Genomic DNA, 14,642 nt, shown 5'->3' with positions numbered 1-14,642 from the left:
GAACTAAGTTAGCTCTAGAATTTACCCAATACTATTTGCCATAAAAATGTCTACAATGTTCCAAAGCAGCTTAAAATATTTACTTTCTAAATATAAAATATATATAGCTTTATTTCTATGGAAAATATGGAAAATATGGAAATTCAATTTTCTATAACAATCCCATTGTCAATAAAATGATTTGGCTTCTAACGTTAATAACAGGTTTTGATATAGCAAAACTTTCAGAGAAAATAATCATTCTTTTTTAAAATATAGGCATTAATATGACATGTTTTGTAAGGCAAAGAGCTACTAATTTTTGACAAGATACTGTAATCTAAAAGTTTTAGGTATCAAAATAATGATCGATATGTAAATGATATACTCATACCTGACAGCCAAAGAAAAATATTATTCCCCAGATCTTGTTTAAATTCATCATTAAAAATATTACTGGATTCTGGAAATGCTTCCTGGAATGTTGCATAGATAGCTTGTGCCAAACAATCAGGATACACCTATCAAAAAGAGTCATACTAGAATAATTTCATATTTTATATAGCCTATCTCAGCTACCAAAGAAATGATTATTAAGTTTGTGAAATATGTATGTCCCTTTTATCTTTTTTTTTTAAATTTAATTCTTTTAATTAAAAAAATTTATTTATTTTGAGAGAGAGAGTGTGTACCCGGGGGTAAGGGCAGAAGGAGAGAATTCCAAGCAGGCTACACACTGTCAACACAGAGCGTGACACAGGGCTTGAACCCATGAACCATGAGATCATGACCTGAGCTGAAATAAAAAGGCAGACTCTTAACTGACTGAGCCACCCAGGCACCCTATGTCCCTTTTTTCTTATAGCTTGCTTTTGGCCACTCCCCACTTCTTTGTACCTCTAACTGAGGGACATGAGCAAAGAAGAGTTGAAAATAAAGTCAATTTGGCTATTTGTTAGCATTTTAGAAAATTTAATTTGGATAAAGGATGAAGTTAACAAGATAAGGTTTAATTATCATATTTTAAGATAAAGTTTGATGATTATTATTTCATTTAACCTTGGTATTGCTATCCTCTTTTAGAAAGTGACATGTGTAGATCATTATAATAAAATGTATATTTACGTATTTTAAATTTTATTTTATTTTATTTTTTAATGTTTACTTATTTTTGAGAGAGACAGAGCATGAGTTGGGGAGGGGAAGAGAGAGAGAGGGAGACATAGAATCCAAAGCAGGCTCCAGGCTCTGAGCTGTCCGCATAGAACCCGATGGAGGGCTTGAACCCAAGAACTGCGAGATTATGACCTGAGCGAGCCAGATGCTTAACCAACTGAGACACCCAGATGCCCCCATATACATGTATTTTAAATTTGTCATCTTCTCTCTCTTCCATAAACTTCCATATCAATAACAGAATCCTAACAAGATGTGGTTTTAGAACATAGATGTTAATAGGATGAACAAAGTGTTTACTGCTTCTCTGAGCAAGCACGCAATCTTACCACCCAGGTGCCCCTATTTATGTATTTTTTAATTAAAATATGATTTATATATAACACAGTGTAAGTTTAAGGTATACAGCATGTTGATTTGATACGCTTATAAACTGCAATATGATCACCACCATAATATTAGTTAATACCTACATCATGTCACATAATTACCATTTTGTGTGTGTGTGTGTGTGTGTGTGTGTGTGTGTGTGTGTGTGTGCCTAGAATAACAAACTTTTTTTAAATAACTGAAATCTGTTTAGGTGAGTTAATACGTTGTAATAACTATATATTGTTTACACAGTAAAACTATGATCAGATATCAACAAATATATGGTACTGTATTATTCTATTAGACTTAAAACCCCTAAACTACTAAATTTCTCTTAGGAAGTGACTAAACATAAAAGTTACTATAGTTTTATATTTAAAAAATTAAAATATTTTAATTTATTATTCTGGTATTCAGCAGTCAAATAAGTATTTAAAATCACATTTAGCCCTTAATATTAAATGTAAACTTTTGGAATCTAAGTGTCCCTTGGAGGTCACTGTCTTAATCTCTGGAACATGGGAATGTTAATTTATTCAACAAAAGGGATTTGCAGATTTCATGAAGCTAAAGATCTTAAGTGGGGAGATTATACTGGATTATCCAGTGTGCCTTAAGTGTAATCACAAGTGTCCTTATAAGAGGGAGGCTCTGGAAAATTTTACTATAAAAGAGAAGAAGGCAACGTGATGGCAGAAACAGAAGTTAGAGTGATGTGACCGGAAGCCAAAGACTGCTGGCAGCCAGCAGAAGCTAGAAGAGACAAGGAATGGATTCTCCTCTGGGGCCTCTGAAAGAAATTGGCCCTGTTGATACCTCAATTTTAGCCCTATGAGATTCAGTTTGGACTTCTGGACTCTATAAGTCTCAGACAAAGAATTTCTGTTGTTTGAAAAGTCACTAAATTTTTGATAATTTGTTAGAGTAACAACAGGCAACTAACACAGTTACCTAATCCAGGAGTGCTGAAACTTTCTGGTAAATGATGATATTCTTCGAAGAATTCCATGATTTTTGTTTGGTGGTTGGGGGGAATGCTTTAATATATTGGTATATTTAATTTTATTGAGTGAATCATGAACATTTTTTTTACTACCAGAAATAATCACATGTTATATTTTGGTATAAGAAGTAATACTGACTATTAAAATTAAAAGATTGAACAAGGTAAACTAGAAGTTTTATGTGAATATCTCATCTTCATGAGATTAAGGATCAAATGTCAAATTGTGTTGGGAAAATTTCTGAAGGTCTATCATTGTATAACCCTGGAAGAAAGAGAAGTAAAAGCCACATTAAATATGTTTAGATTAAGCTAATTTGTACTGAATAGTGGAATATGAAGATGACTTTTTGATTCTTAAATATTAATAAATTTCCCTCTGTTAGGTAAAATAAATCAGATGAGCAAGCAGTAACAAAACCCTAACTTATCTGAGTGAGTTAAAAATAATGGAAATTGGTCAATAAGAGCTGAGGCTTTACTTCTACTTAAACAGCTCTGGAGGATATAGATGTATAGGGAGGTGGCCTCAAGCATAGAAACAGAAAGGGAGCATTAAAAGAAGATCAAATCCAGGTCAAGGGGTCAAATCACCAAGATGTACATCTTGTTTGTTCTCAAATGAGGCTTTGAATTTTGAATAAACAAGTTTTAATTTCTCCTTGGAAAAAGCTACTAAAAATAGGGACCCAGAAAAAAATCAAGTCATGATTCGAGAAAGGTTATAAATATAGGATCTATCAGAAGGCATATCAACCCCAGGGGAGAACATTTGGACCAAAATTGTAGGTCTAGACATTGGAGAATGGGGGATATGCAATGGTGCCACTACTATCTTTGTCCATATTAAAAAGGCCCGTTATCCTTTTCTCAAAAGCATGGTGTTAAAGCAGGCTTGATTTCATCAAACCATGTTACATAGGCTAGGCTCACTCACCACAAAAGATAGACTAAGTGGAAAATTATGGATAGGAGAAAGAGCTGTTTTTGTCATTTCTAGGCAATTTACCAAGAATCCTAACCATTAACTAACGTTTACATGCAAATAAGAACAAAATATTTTAGTATTAGGAGAGAAAAATCCTAGTCCATCTTTCAGAACACCATTGTTCCACAAAACAACAATTTATGAATCACGGTTCTAATCAACCTCTTTCAGCTGTGGAAGTGAGAGACTAAATGTTTTGCCAAGATCATCCAGGTAATTAGTAGCAGATTCTGGACATGAAGCCAAGTCTCCCTATTCCCAGTGCACTACTGGTTTCCTTTTATGACACTACGTGTATATGACTGTGAGTAAGTAAGATAGGTCAAGATTGAACATAAATATTTGGCAGTTTAAGTTTGTTTATACTTCCATTGTGAAAGACATTTTACTGTTTTTAAGTTTGCTTTACCCAGAAAAACAGTTATCAACTCAAAATATGAATGTATTTCTGATTTACAGATGTCAACACAAAAGTATTTGAATGTGGCTTCTGCTTTGAAATGCTAGATGTTTAAATTTAAAAATATCAGGCGTGCCTGGATGGCTCAGTCAGTTAAGAGTCTGACGTCGGCTCCGGGTTATGATCTCACAGTTCGTGAGTTCGAGCCCAGCATCAGGCTCTGTGCTGACAGCTTGGAGCCCGGAGCCTGTTTTGGATTCTGTGTCTCCCTCTCTCTCTGCCGGTCCCCAGCTCACGCTCTGTCTCTGTCTTTCTCTCAAAAATAAACACTTAAAAATTAAAAAAAATAAATTTAAAAATATCTAATGAAATTCCTACACATTTTCATTTCACATTAAAAGAACACAAAGAACACAAAGCCTTTTAATCAATCCTTTTCAATAGTTATTATAACGACAGAAAAGTAAAACAAAAACTTCATAACTATGTCCATTTTTGTTTACTTTAACAGGTGCTTAGCCCTTACACATAACATAAACTTCTCAAGTCCTCTTAAACAGATCAAAAGATATATTATAAGGGAAAAGAAAAATGATTAATTTTATAGATACACAGAAAAAAATCAAAAATATATATAGGATAAGTCAACAGTTTTCACATTATCAATATGCAAACAAAATACCTGTACCACACTAAGGAGATTCTGTAAGACTTTTAGGCAGGGAATACAATATTCTGAGGGGGAAGCATAACTTTTCATATTTGACCATTACTTACTCTACTTCAGGCAATTTCCTTTCAAAGTAACACAATAACTTCTAATAAATGAATAAAATAACTATTTTTTTATTTCATTTGCTCTAAAAATGCTTACCATAACCAGTTAATTTCTATGTTTACCTGAAGGAATGTATCCTTTCGACTTGCAGGGATGCTCATGAAAAGCACCGCATAACTTTCTGAAATTCTATCAAACAAGGAATCTTGATTTTCTCTGTCAGGCTTAAAAAATAAAAAATGTATGGAATTAAAAGTATTAATACTACAATTAAAAATTGGATTTGTATGCATAATATCAATAATTTTATTTATTCTTAAAAGGCAGATCAGTTGCTATAGTGGAACAAGCATGGGTTTGGTATCATGCAGACCTGAATTTGAATACTGGCTCTGTTATTCATTAGCTGCCTTACCCTGGGCTAATTAGTCCTAGTTTCCTCATCTACCAAATGTATCTGACAATACATATCTTAAAGTAGCATAGTAAAATAAAGACAAGGATCATGTTTTGTTTGACTTTGTTTTTCAAGGCCTCAGCACAGTGCCTGGCACACAGAGAGCACACAAACATTTGACAGGTTAATAAAGGTTCCTGCATTAAAGCTGGCATGCAGAGGCAATCAATGAATTTTAAATTCTCTTGTTCTATAACCACTTTAACTCTATTTTTATCAGTAACTCAGCATAAAATTAAAGCAGTTACTAGGATGAGACAGCCACAGCCAGAAGTAGTACAATTGTGACATGATGCTAAACTAAAGACACACTATGTTGTAAGAAGGAAGAAATGTATACACAAAATAATTTCAATATTATAGTGAAGTCCTGATAGGATTAGCTTGGGAAGATGACGGAGCAAGGGGGCCCTGAGCTCACCCCATCCACATTTACAACTAGATATCATCAGCATCCAAGTCAATAGACCAGAGAGCAATCCAAAGACTGGCAGAACAAACTCCACAACTAAATTTAGAGAAGAATCTGCATCTAAAAGGTTAGGAAAGTCAGAAAGGTGGAGGGAGGCTGCCTGTAGGAGGGAGGGAGCTGCATGTCTGGAGAGGGCAAAGAAATGGGCCTTTACACCAGGGAGCTCAAATAGGGAAGACTAATCTCCATAGCATTTGACTAGAAACTAGAGGGGCTGAATTCAGTGAATTTATAAAATCAGTGGTACTTGGAGCCCGGAGCTTTAAAAGTCAGCTGACTCAGCACTGGGTGAGCCAGGAGGGCAAGTGATAGCTGGGTCGCCACCCTTAAAGAGACAGCAGTCTGTGTAGACAGGCAACATAAAAATGGTAGTTTATGCAAGTAGTTTATGGTGCTTACAACAGACTCATTTTAGACCTAAAAACACCTTCAGATTGAAAGTGAAGGGACAGAGAAACATCATGCAAACAGATGTCAAAAGAAAGAGTATCCATAATTAAGTATGGGACAAACAGACTTTAAAACAAAGGCTATAACAAGAGACAAAGAAGGATACTGAATCATAATAAAGGGGACAATCCAACAATATAACAATTGTATATCTTTATGTACTCAACATAAGAGCACCCAAATGCATAAAAGAGTGAGTAACAAACATAAAGGAACTAATCAATAATACAATAGTAGTAGAGAAAACTTTAACACCCCACTTAAATCAACAGACAGATCTCTAAACAGAAAATAATCAGGAACAAATAGCTTTGAATGACACTCTGAAACAGATGGACTTAACAGATATATTCAGATTGTCCCATCCTAAAACAGCACATGGAACATTCTCCATGTTAGGTCACAAATTAGCCCACAAAACTGGCCGCAACAAATTCAAGACGACTGAAGTCATACTATACTTCTTTTCTGACCACAACACTATGAAGCTAGAAGTCAACGACAAGACAAAAATCTAAAAAGTCCATAGATACATGGGGTTTAAATAACATGCTACTAAACAATGAATGGGTCAACCAGGAAATACGAGAGTAAATTAAAAAGTACATTGAAGCAAATGAAAATGAAAATACAGTGGTCCAAAACCTTTGGGATGCAGAAAACGCGGCTCTAAGATGGAAGTTTATAGCAATACAGGTCTATATCAGGAAGCAAGAAAAACCTCAAACAACCAAACCTTACACCTACAGGAACTAGAAATCTGAAACCAGCAGAAGGAAGGAAATAATAAAGATCAGAGCAGAAATAAATGATACAGAAACTAAAAAAACAACAGAACAGATCAATGACACCAGGAGCTGATTCTTTGAAAAAAATCAATAATTGATAACCTTCTAGCCAGACTTATCAAAAAGGAAAGAAAAAGGACTAAAATAAGTAAAATCATAAAAGAGAGAGGGGAAATATCAACCAAACACTACAGAAATACAAACAATTATCAGTGAATATTATGAAAAACTATATGCCAACAAATTGCACAACATAAAAGACATGGATAAATTCTTAGAAACATGTAAACTACCAAAACTTAAAAAGGAAGAAATACAAAATTTGAATAGATGGATAACCAGCAAAGACATTGGATTAAAAAAAACAACAAAAAACAAAAAACAGAACCTCCCAACAAATAAAAGTCCAGGACCAGATGGCTTCACAGGCAAATTCTACCAAACATTTAAAGAAGAGTTAATACCTATTCTCCTCAAACTATTCTAAAAAATAGAAAAGGAAGGAAAACTTCCAAATTCATTCTATGAAGCCAGCATTATCCCAATACTAAAACCAGATAAAGACACCATTAAAAAAGAGAACTATAGGCCAATATCTCTGATGAACACAGATGCAAAAATCCTCAATAAAATACTAGTAGGCTAAATTCAACAATACATTAAAAAATCATTTACTGGCATACCTGGGTTGTTCAGTCAGTTGAGCATCTGAGTCTTGATTTTTGGGTCAGGTCATGATCTCATGGTTCATGGGTTTAAGCCCCACATTGGGCTCTGTGCTGATAGCATGGAGCCTGTTTGGGATTCTCTCTCTCTCTGCCCCTCCCCTTGTTTGCATGCACCCTCTCTCAAAATAAATAAACATTTAAAAAAAATCATACTTGCATCCTGGGAATAAATCCCATTGGTCAGAGTGTATAATCCTTTAATATGCTGAACTGAGTTTGCTAGTGTTTTGTTGAGGATTTTTGCATCAATATTCATCAAAGAGAATTTTGGTCTATAGATTATTTTGTTTCTTATAATATCTTTGGCTTTGGTGTCAGCTTTATGTTATTCATTTATAAATTCCATTTTGGTCAGAAAACATACTCTGTATGACTTTATTATTTTAAATTTGTTAGGATGTTTTCCTAGCTCAGAAAGTCGTTGGTAAATGTCTAATGTGTACTTGAGAAAAATTTATATTATGTTGTGTCAGGAGAAATATTTAGTAAATGTCAATTAGATTGATCAATCTGGTTGACAGTGTTGCTCAAGTCTTCTATATAATTACTGATTTTTTTTGTATATTTTACCAATTATTGAGAATGAGGTGTTAGAACATCTATTTATGACTTTTCCTATTAGTAATAATAATGACACAACCAATTTACCATCATACAATTACTCTCTTTTTCCCTGCTAACATTCTTTGCTTTGAAATTTACTCTACATGATAAATTTTAAAAAGTTGTAATGTTATAGGTTATATGGGTTTCCTCTGTTGTTATATGGGTGGGAATAATGTGCTTTACAGATTTCTGAATCTTTGGAGGAGCCCAAGTCCCAAGGGCAATTTTTAAAAATATTAAGTATATTGAAATATCATTACTGAAGTTCTTCCAGTCAAACATCATCAGGGAAACTTTTGTTATTTAGCCTATACATTGGCCCCCAATTTTTGGAATACTGTGTTCTCTCAATTAATATAATAATAATAATGATAGATACATCCATTAAACACTATATACGTAGCTCCATGTAAACAAGTTTACATGTACTTTCTCATTTAACCCAACAAACATACAAAGTATGTGATTTTTTTATTTTATGAAAGATTTAGAGAGGTAAATAACTATTCTAGGACACATTATTTACTAAGTGGATAAACTTGTTTTTGAAAGTCAGATCTCTTAATTCTATTGTGTTGAATCCCATATTATATTTATATAGTATTTCAGTTTACTAGGTGTCTTCTTATTCATGTCACTTTTAATACAACAACTTTAGGGGAAAAAAGCAGGGTATATGTAATTTTCTACCTGTTTTGTTTTTTAGAGATGAGATCAGTGAAGTTCAGAGAGGTTTTTTGACTAGCCCAAAGTTTCACAATAATTATTTGGGAAAACCAGATTTAAAATTCTACTAGATCAAGTTATCACTAAACATAGGCAATAAAGGAAATATGCCTTTATATTAATCTATAACAATTACTGAAATATGTTTTAAAGCTACCATGCTGAAGCATGCTACATTCTAGAATGATTATGTATTTTGTCATATAAACTATTGGTAATTGAACAAGTGGTTTGTGGTTTTACCATATTCTAGGTATAAAATCAGTACTATTTATTCTTCATAAAGTGTATTCAAATATAGATAGAATTTATGTGTTTTGCATCCATCTAAAACAATAGTAAAGCTTAAAAGAGGAGCTTACCTAACAAAACAAATATTCAAGGAATAGCTCTATTCCCACTTTATATAGTTCACTAGCTTCAACATAATATGTATATATATTATAATAAACCCTCTTAGAAATAAAGTCATAGATAAAATGCAATGAACAAAACAGATGAAAGAGGAATTGTTCTCATTAAATCATAGAAAGTTTGCTTCAATTTGATCTGGATCCCTAAACTGCCCCTGTCAGTTCCCTAGAACACTAGCAGAAGACTGATCCAACTAACTTACATATTCCTTCTCAAAACAAGTCAAATATAATGACACTAGAAATCTTATTAAGTTATAATTTTTTAAAGTTATTACTAAATTATTACATTTTAATTTCAGAAATCCACTAGTTTCTACAGAATAGCTTGGTTAAAGAAAGATAAAAACAAATCTAATTCCTTATTATTCCAAAAACAATATAAATGCAGTGGGTCATTAATATTTTGGTGTCAAATCTGTGTTTGTTCAAAGCAATAAAATACTATTATTGCCTGACAAAACAGTTACTAGAAACACTCTTAGATTATGTTTCCTTCAAAAACTTGTTATATATAATCTTAACAGATTAAAGCCAGAATGTAATGTTTCTCTGTTTCAAGGAAAAACATAAATTCAGCATCCAGATCTAGAGAAAGAAATTTAAGGTGATGAAATTCTCCTGATTTCACGAATTTCCCTAGATAATGCTATATCCAGAGCTCCTAACAATATCAGAAATACAGGACAGATAACCTTAATCTAGAATTACACTAATTATTCTAACATATAGCACTAACTGAATGGTTTGTATGTAAAACTGGTTAATACCCATTGCTTCATGGTACAAAATTCCTGTGACAATCCATAAGCAGCTTTGTGCAAGTAATTTGAGCTGGGGAAAGGCAGAGAGTGGAGTCTATTTGTAAACTTCTTTGATGTAATGGCACATCTTCTTAGTGCTTGGGCTGTGATCCCAGGGTTCCTCATTCTGCTACTCTCCCAGATCCAGAGGACATACAACAGTCATTGGTATTCACCACTTTTCCCAGGCTCCCATATTCTCTAACTGTAAGACTCATGTGCTTCTTATTTCCATTCTCTTACTGTTTCCCAGATATCTTTCCCAGATATCCAGATGTCTTTCTCTTCTTAAACCCAATCAGAATTTTTTACTTTTCTGAATCAAATAAAGACCCTGTATCCATCAGAGGTATGGACTATTTTCCAGATGAAAATTCCTGCAATGATTTACAGTGGGTTTTCTGTTTACCTGTTTGTCAGCACATTATAGCACTGAGTTAAGCTAAAACTGTATTATTCACTACACTGATTTCACCAATTTTTTTCTGATTAATGAAGACTCAGGATCTTTGAAATCCATATTAAAGTTTTAACTCCTCTGAAAGAACTCTAGATATTTTTTTAAAGTTTATTTATTTATTGAGAGAGAACACACACACACACAGGCAAGCAGGGGAGGGACAGAGACAGAGAGGGAGAGAGAGAATCCCATGCAGGCTCTTTGCTGCCAGTGTAGAGCCGGATGCAGACCTCAAACTCAAAAACCATGAGATCATGACCTGAGCCGAAGTCAGATGCTTAACCAACTGAATCATCCAGGTGCTCCAGAAAGAACGTTAGATTTTAAACAGGATTTCTAACATGTGAAGAATACTAAAAACCCAATTTCTGTGAAAGGATCCAAAAAACACTTTCTTGTACCACTGCTATCTCTACTAAAAAATTCACTGTACTACAAATCAACTTAAAAAAAAGAAGTTTAAAAAATAACATCATACCTTAAATTTATGCAGAAACCACCACCAAAATGAATCATGTAAAAGAGCAATAGAAGCTTCTGAGAGAAAATGGGTCTTCCAGATTTTAAAAACTTTTTCCTGTGGAACAAAAGACACATGGAGATCAAATTAAAATACATTATAAAACATGTTAATGTAAATAGGCTGTATATAGAGTATGTATTCAATGGTTATAGACTAGCACTGTTCAATAGAAATTTAGTTGAGCCATGTAGATAATATTAAATTTTCTAGTAGCCAATTTAAAAAAGTAAAAAGTGAAATTAATTTTGATGACATATTTTATTTAATAAAATATATTTAAAATATAATCATTTCAACATATAATTGTAAAAAATTCTTTTTTTAATGTTTATTTTTGACAGAGAGTGTGTGTGTGTGTGTGTGTGTGTGTGTGTGTGTGTGTGTGAGTGTGTGAGGGGCAGAGAAAGAATCAGAAGCAGGTTCCAGGCTCTAAGCTGTCAGCACAGAGCCTGATACAGGGCTCAAACTCATGAACTGTGAGATCATGACCTGAGCGGAAGTCGGACGCTTAAACAACTGAGCCACCCAGGTGCTCCTGTTGTAAAAAATTCTTAATGAAATATCTTACATTCTTTTGTGGGAGCAGGTGTTTGAAATACTGTATATATTTTATATTTATAGCACATCTCAATTTGAACAATTCATTTTTATCATAAATACTAGATCAGTATTTAGACTTCATAAAATACAGAGTTGTGATTTTGCTCCAACCATAATTGAGAGCTTTCAATAACTGAATCAGCTATTACTTTTAAAATTCATATACAAGTTAATTAAAAGAAATGAAATAAAAAATTCATCTCAGTCACACTAACCACATTTCATATGCTCAACAATCAGATTTGCATAGTAGTTATTGAAATGACATTGTAGGCTAGACTAAGAACAGCAAAAATTCCACAATACATGCTACAATTTCCTTTTTATACTAAAGACAGATACCAACAATATTGGAATTTTATCCCAACAAGCCCCATTGTAAGTCTAGACCCTATCTAAGAGTGTACTCCTTAGGCAATTGATAAAAATTGTCACATAAAGTTAAATCTATTTATGTTGACCAGAAATCTTGCTTTAAATAGGCACATTCAATAGATGATTTTATCTTATTGACTTACTAAAAGTTTTAAAATGCCAGATTCATTACAGTTCAAGACTTACTTTAATGAAATCTATAGGTATGAATTACTGTTCCTCAAGTACAAGTCTACAAAAGGATATCATGCTGACTTTTATGCCAAAAAAGATTCCTTGCCATGATTCTGTGGGGGCACTTCTCTTTCATAGGACACTAATTATAGTATGGAGTCCATTGGTAACAGCTTCAATTTAGCACTTAGTGCTTAACAGCTTAGATTTAGTACTTCTTAATTATAAGGAAATATGTAAAGTACATAAAGAAAAAAAGTAGAAAATTGAAATACAGGGAAAAGCTGAATAGTTTTGTTTAAATTATTTGCAAATTTCAAGCAAAGATTCTTTTCAGTGTATAGTAAGTGCATGATTGCTTCTATTCTGTTTTGGCTATGTCTAGTATCACTAACTTCCTTTTTCAGTAAAATTTCAAATTCTTTAAAGTATATCAATATTTAGTCAAAACAATCAAAAATTGGAAATTGCCCCAAAACCCCAAGCACAGCTGAAAAAGTTAAAAGGTTCTCTCTTCTCCTCTCACCACTCTGTGATACTTTTTTTTTTTTTTTTTGATTTAAGTAAATGTAAACATATCTTAAAACCTAGATTATCTAACTTGGAACTTTATTTTTTTCCTAACATTGAGTCTAGGTTAGACAAAATGACTTCTAATTTTCTTTTGAATTTCTATTCATGTATATCATTATGCCTGTGGCTCAGCTTTCTACTCTTATTCAGAATATAGGTCATTTTTCACTCACTTTAATTCAATAAAGTGTTTAGTAAGCATCACCTGTAACCATGGTTCTGTTCTGGGAGGTAGAGGGAATAATGTACACTTTCTCTCATCAAGGAACTAAATTAATGACTGTATGTAAAGGAACATGTTTGGATGGGGTTAGGTGAATTCGTTAATTCCATGGATTCCCATACTTCCATTCCTGTAACAGAAGCCCTATAACCTCCTCTTTGCAAGTTTCAGATCCTTAAGTTCAATCCCTTGGTCTGTTATCATAAGCATTTCTATGAAATAATCTTCTCTGATTATATTTATTTTCCTACACTTATTCTCTTTACTATAACCTCATAATTTATTTTAATGCTATTGCATTGTACATGCTATAGTAAACCAATTTAAATTCTTTTTTGAAATCAGCTAGGGATATTACCAAATAAAACACTGGGTATCTATGCCAAGATATACCCAGATGCTTGTCATACTCCATCCACCCTCTACCCATATCTACTTCCACTCTTCACTTTACTATTTCTTTCAAAAATGCAAGCATCCTCCAAATTAACCATATTAAAAATTCATCATAGCTGCACTTTTATGTCTTGTTTATGTGATTATCTTCTGATTTGTGTTAGATGTACTGGATCCATATTTTTTTTTAATTTTTTTAACGTTTATTTATTTTTGAGACAGAGAGAGATAGAGCATGAACGGGGGAGGGTCAGAGAGAGAGGGAGACACAGAATCTGAAACAGGCTCCAGGCTCTGAGCAGTCAGCACAGAGCCCGACGCGGGGCTCGAACTCACGGACTGCGAGATCGTGACCTGAGCCGAAGTCGGACGCTCAACAGACTGAGCCACCCAGGTGCCCCATGGACCCATATTTAAAATATAGTAGTACCATCTTAGAACATGGAATTTTAGAGTTAGAAAAAATATTATAGATTATCTAGAACAACATTCATAAACTGATTTGAATCACAATCTTTTTATAACAATAAAATATTTTTCCTGAGGAAAGTGTGGTAAATATTGTCAGAGAAAAGAAATAAATATGCTCATGATCCAGGCATAACTATAATTAGCACCTATAGTATTTCTCTAAAAATGGGATCAGGTGATTGTATAAAGAGGTCACACTAAGCCTTCACTGTCACCAAAATCCCACAAAATGTAAAAGAGAATTGAAAAACATTTGTATTAGCATGGAAAATAAGAGAGAGTGTCATTACTGAATCTAGATATAGTTGTTAATAGAGGTGCTCTGTAGTTGCCTGAGGGTAAGCAGAAGATCCAAACCAGGTCAATCAGACTCTACTTCTTGTAACACTGCAACCATTAGGAGGGGCTTAATGGCTGATTATGTTCCTTCTGATGGACTATTGTAGGAGAGGAAACAAACAGGGATTTTGGGTTGAGAAACAAAGAGGCACAGGAAAGCTGGAGGTGAAAGATGGGGAAGAGGGCCTACCAGGAGCCAACTTCATCTCAGAGAACTATCTGAAAGGAATCTGCTTGGGGATAAGGGAGCGTTGTTTAAGCCTTCAGGAAATGGAAACCTTGTTAGGTGACCACCTAATATTTAAGTGGGAAATCAGTATTAGTAACCACAGAACTCTCAGCCCACCTTTGGCAACCAATGGGCAATGA

At 33.6% G+C, this 14,642-nt stretch overlaps 1 protein-coding gene across 6 annotated transcripts in view; it reads right to left on the bottom strand.

Moving 5' to 3' along the window:
* Positions 1-14,642, bottom strand: part of FAM227B (family with sequence similarity 227 member B) — a 213,586-nt gene that overhangs the window by 169,251 nt on the left and 29,693 nt on the right. For all 6 annotated transcript variants that reach the window (XM_042988909.1, XM_042988907.1, XM_042988906.1 and 3 more), the window contains 3 exons: positions 11,078-11,176; positions 4,819-4,920; positions 374-500 (listed from right to left, as the gene is read on the bottom strand). In XM_042988909.1, the coding sequence (XP_042844843.1) occupies positions 374-500; positions 4,819-4,920; positions 11,078-11,176 (328 nt within the window). The remainder of the gene's footprint in view (positions 1-373; positions 501-4,818; positions 4,921-11,077; positions 11,177-14,642) is intronic.

The sequence above is a fragment of the Panthera tigris genome, chromosome B3 (genome assembly GCF_018350195.1).
Source record: "Panthera tigris isolate Pti1 chromosome B3, P.tigris_Pti1_mat1.1, whole genome shotgun sequence".
Classification (NCBI taxonomy): domain Eukaryota; kingdom Metazoa; phylum Chordata; class Mammalia; order Carnivora; family Felidae; genus Panthera; species Panthera tigris.
This window is presented reverse-complemented; position numbering and strand designations above follow the sequence as displayed.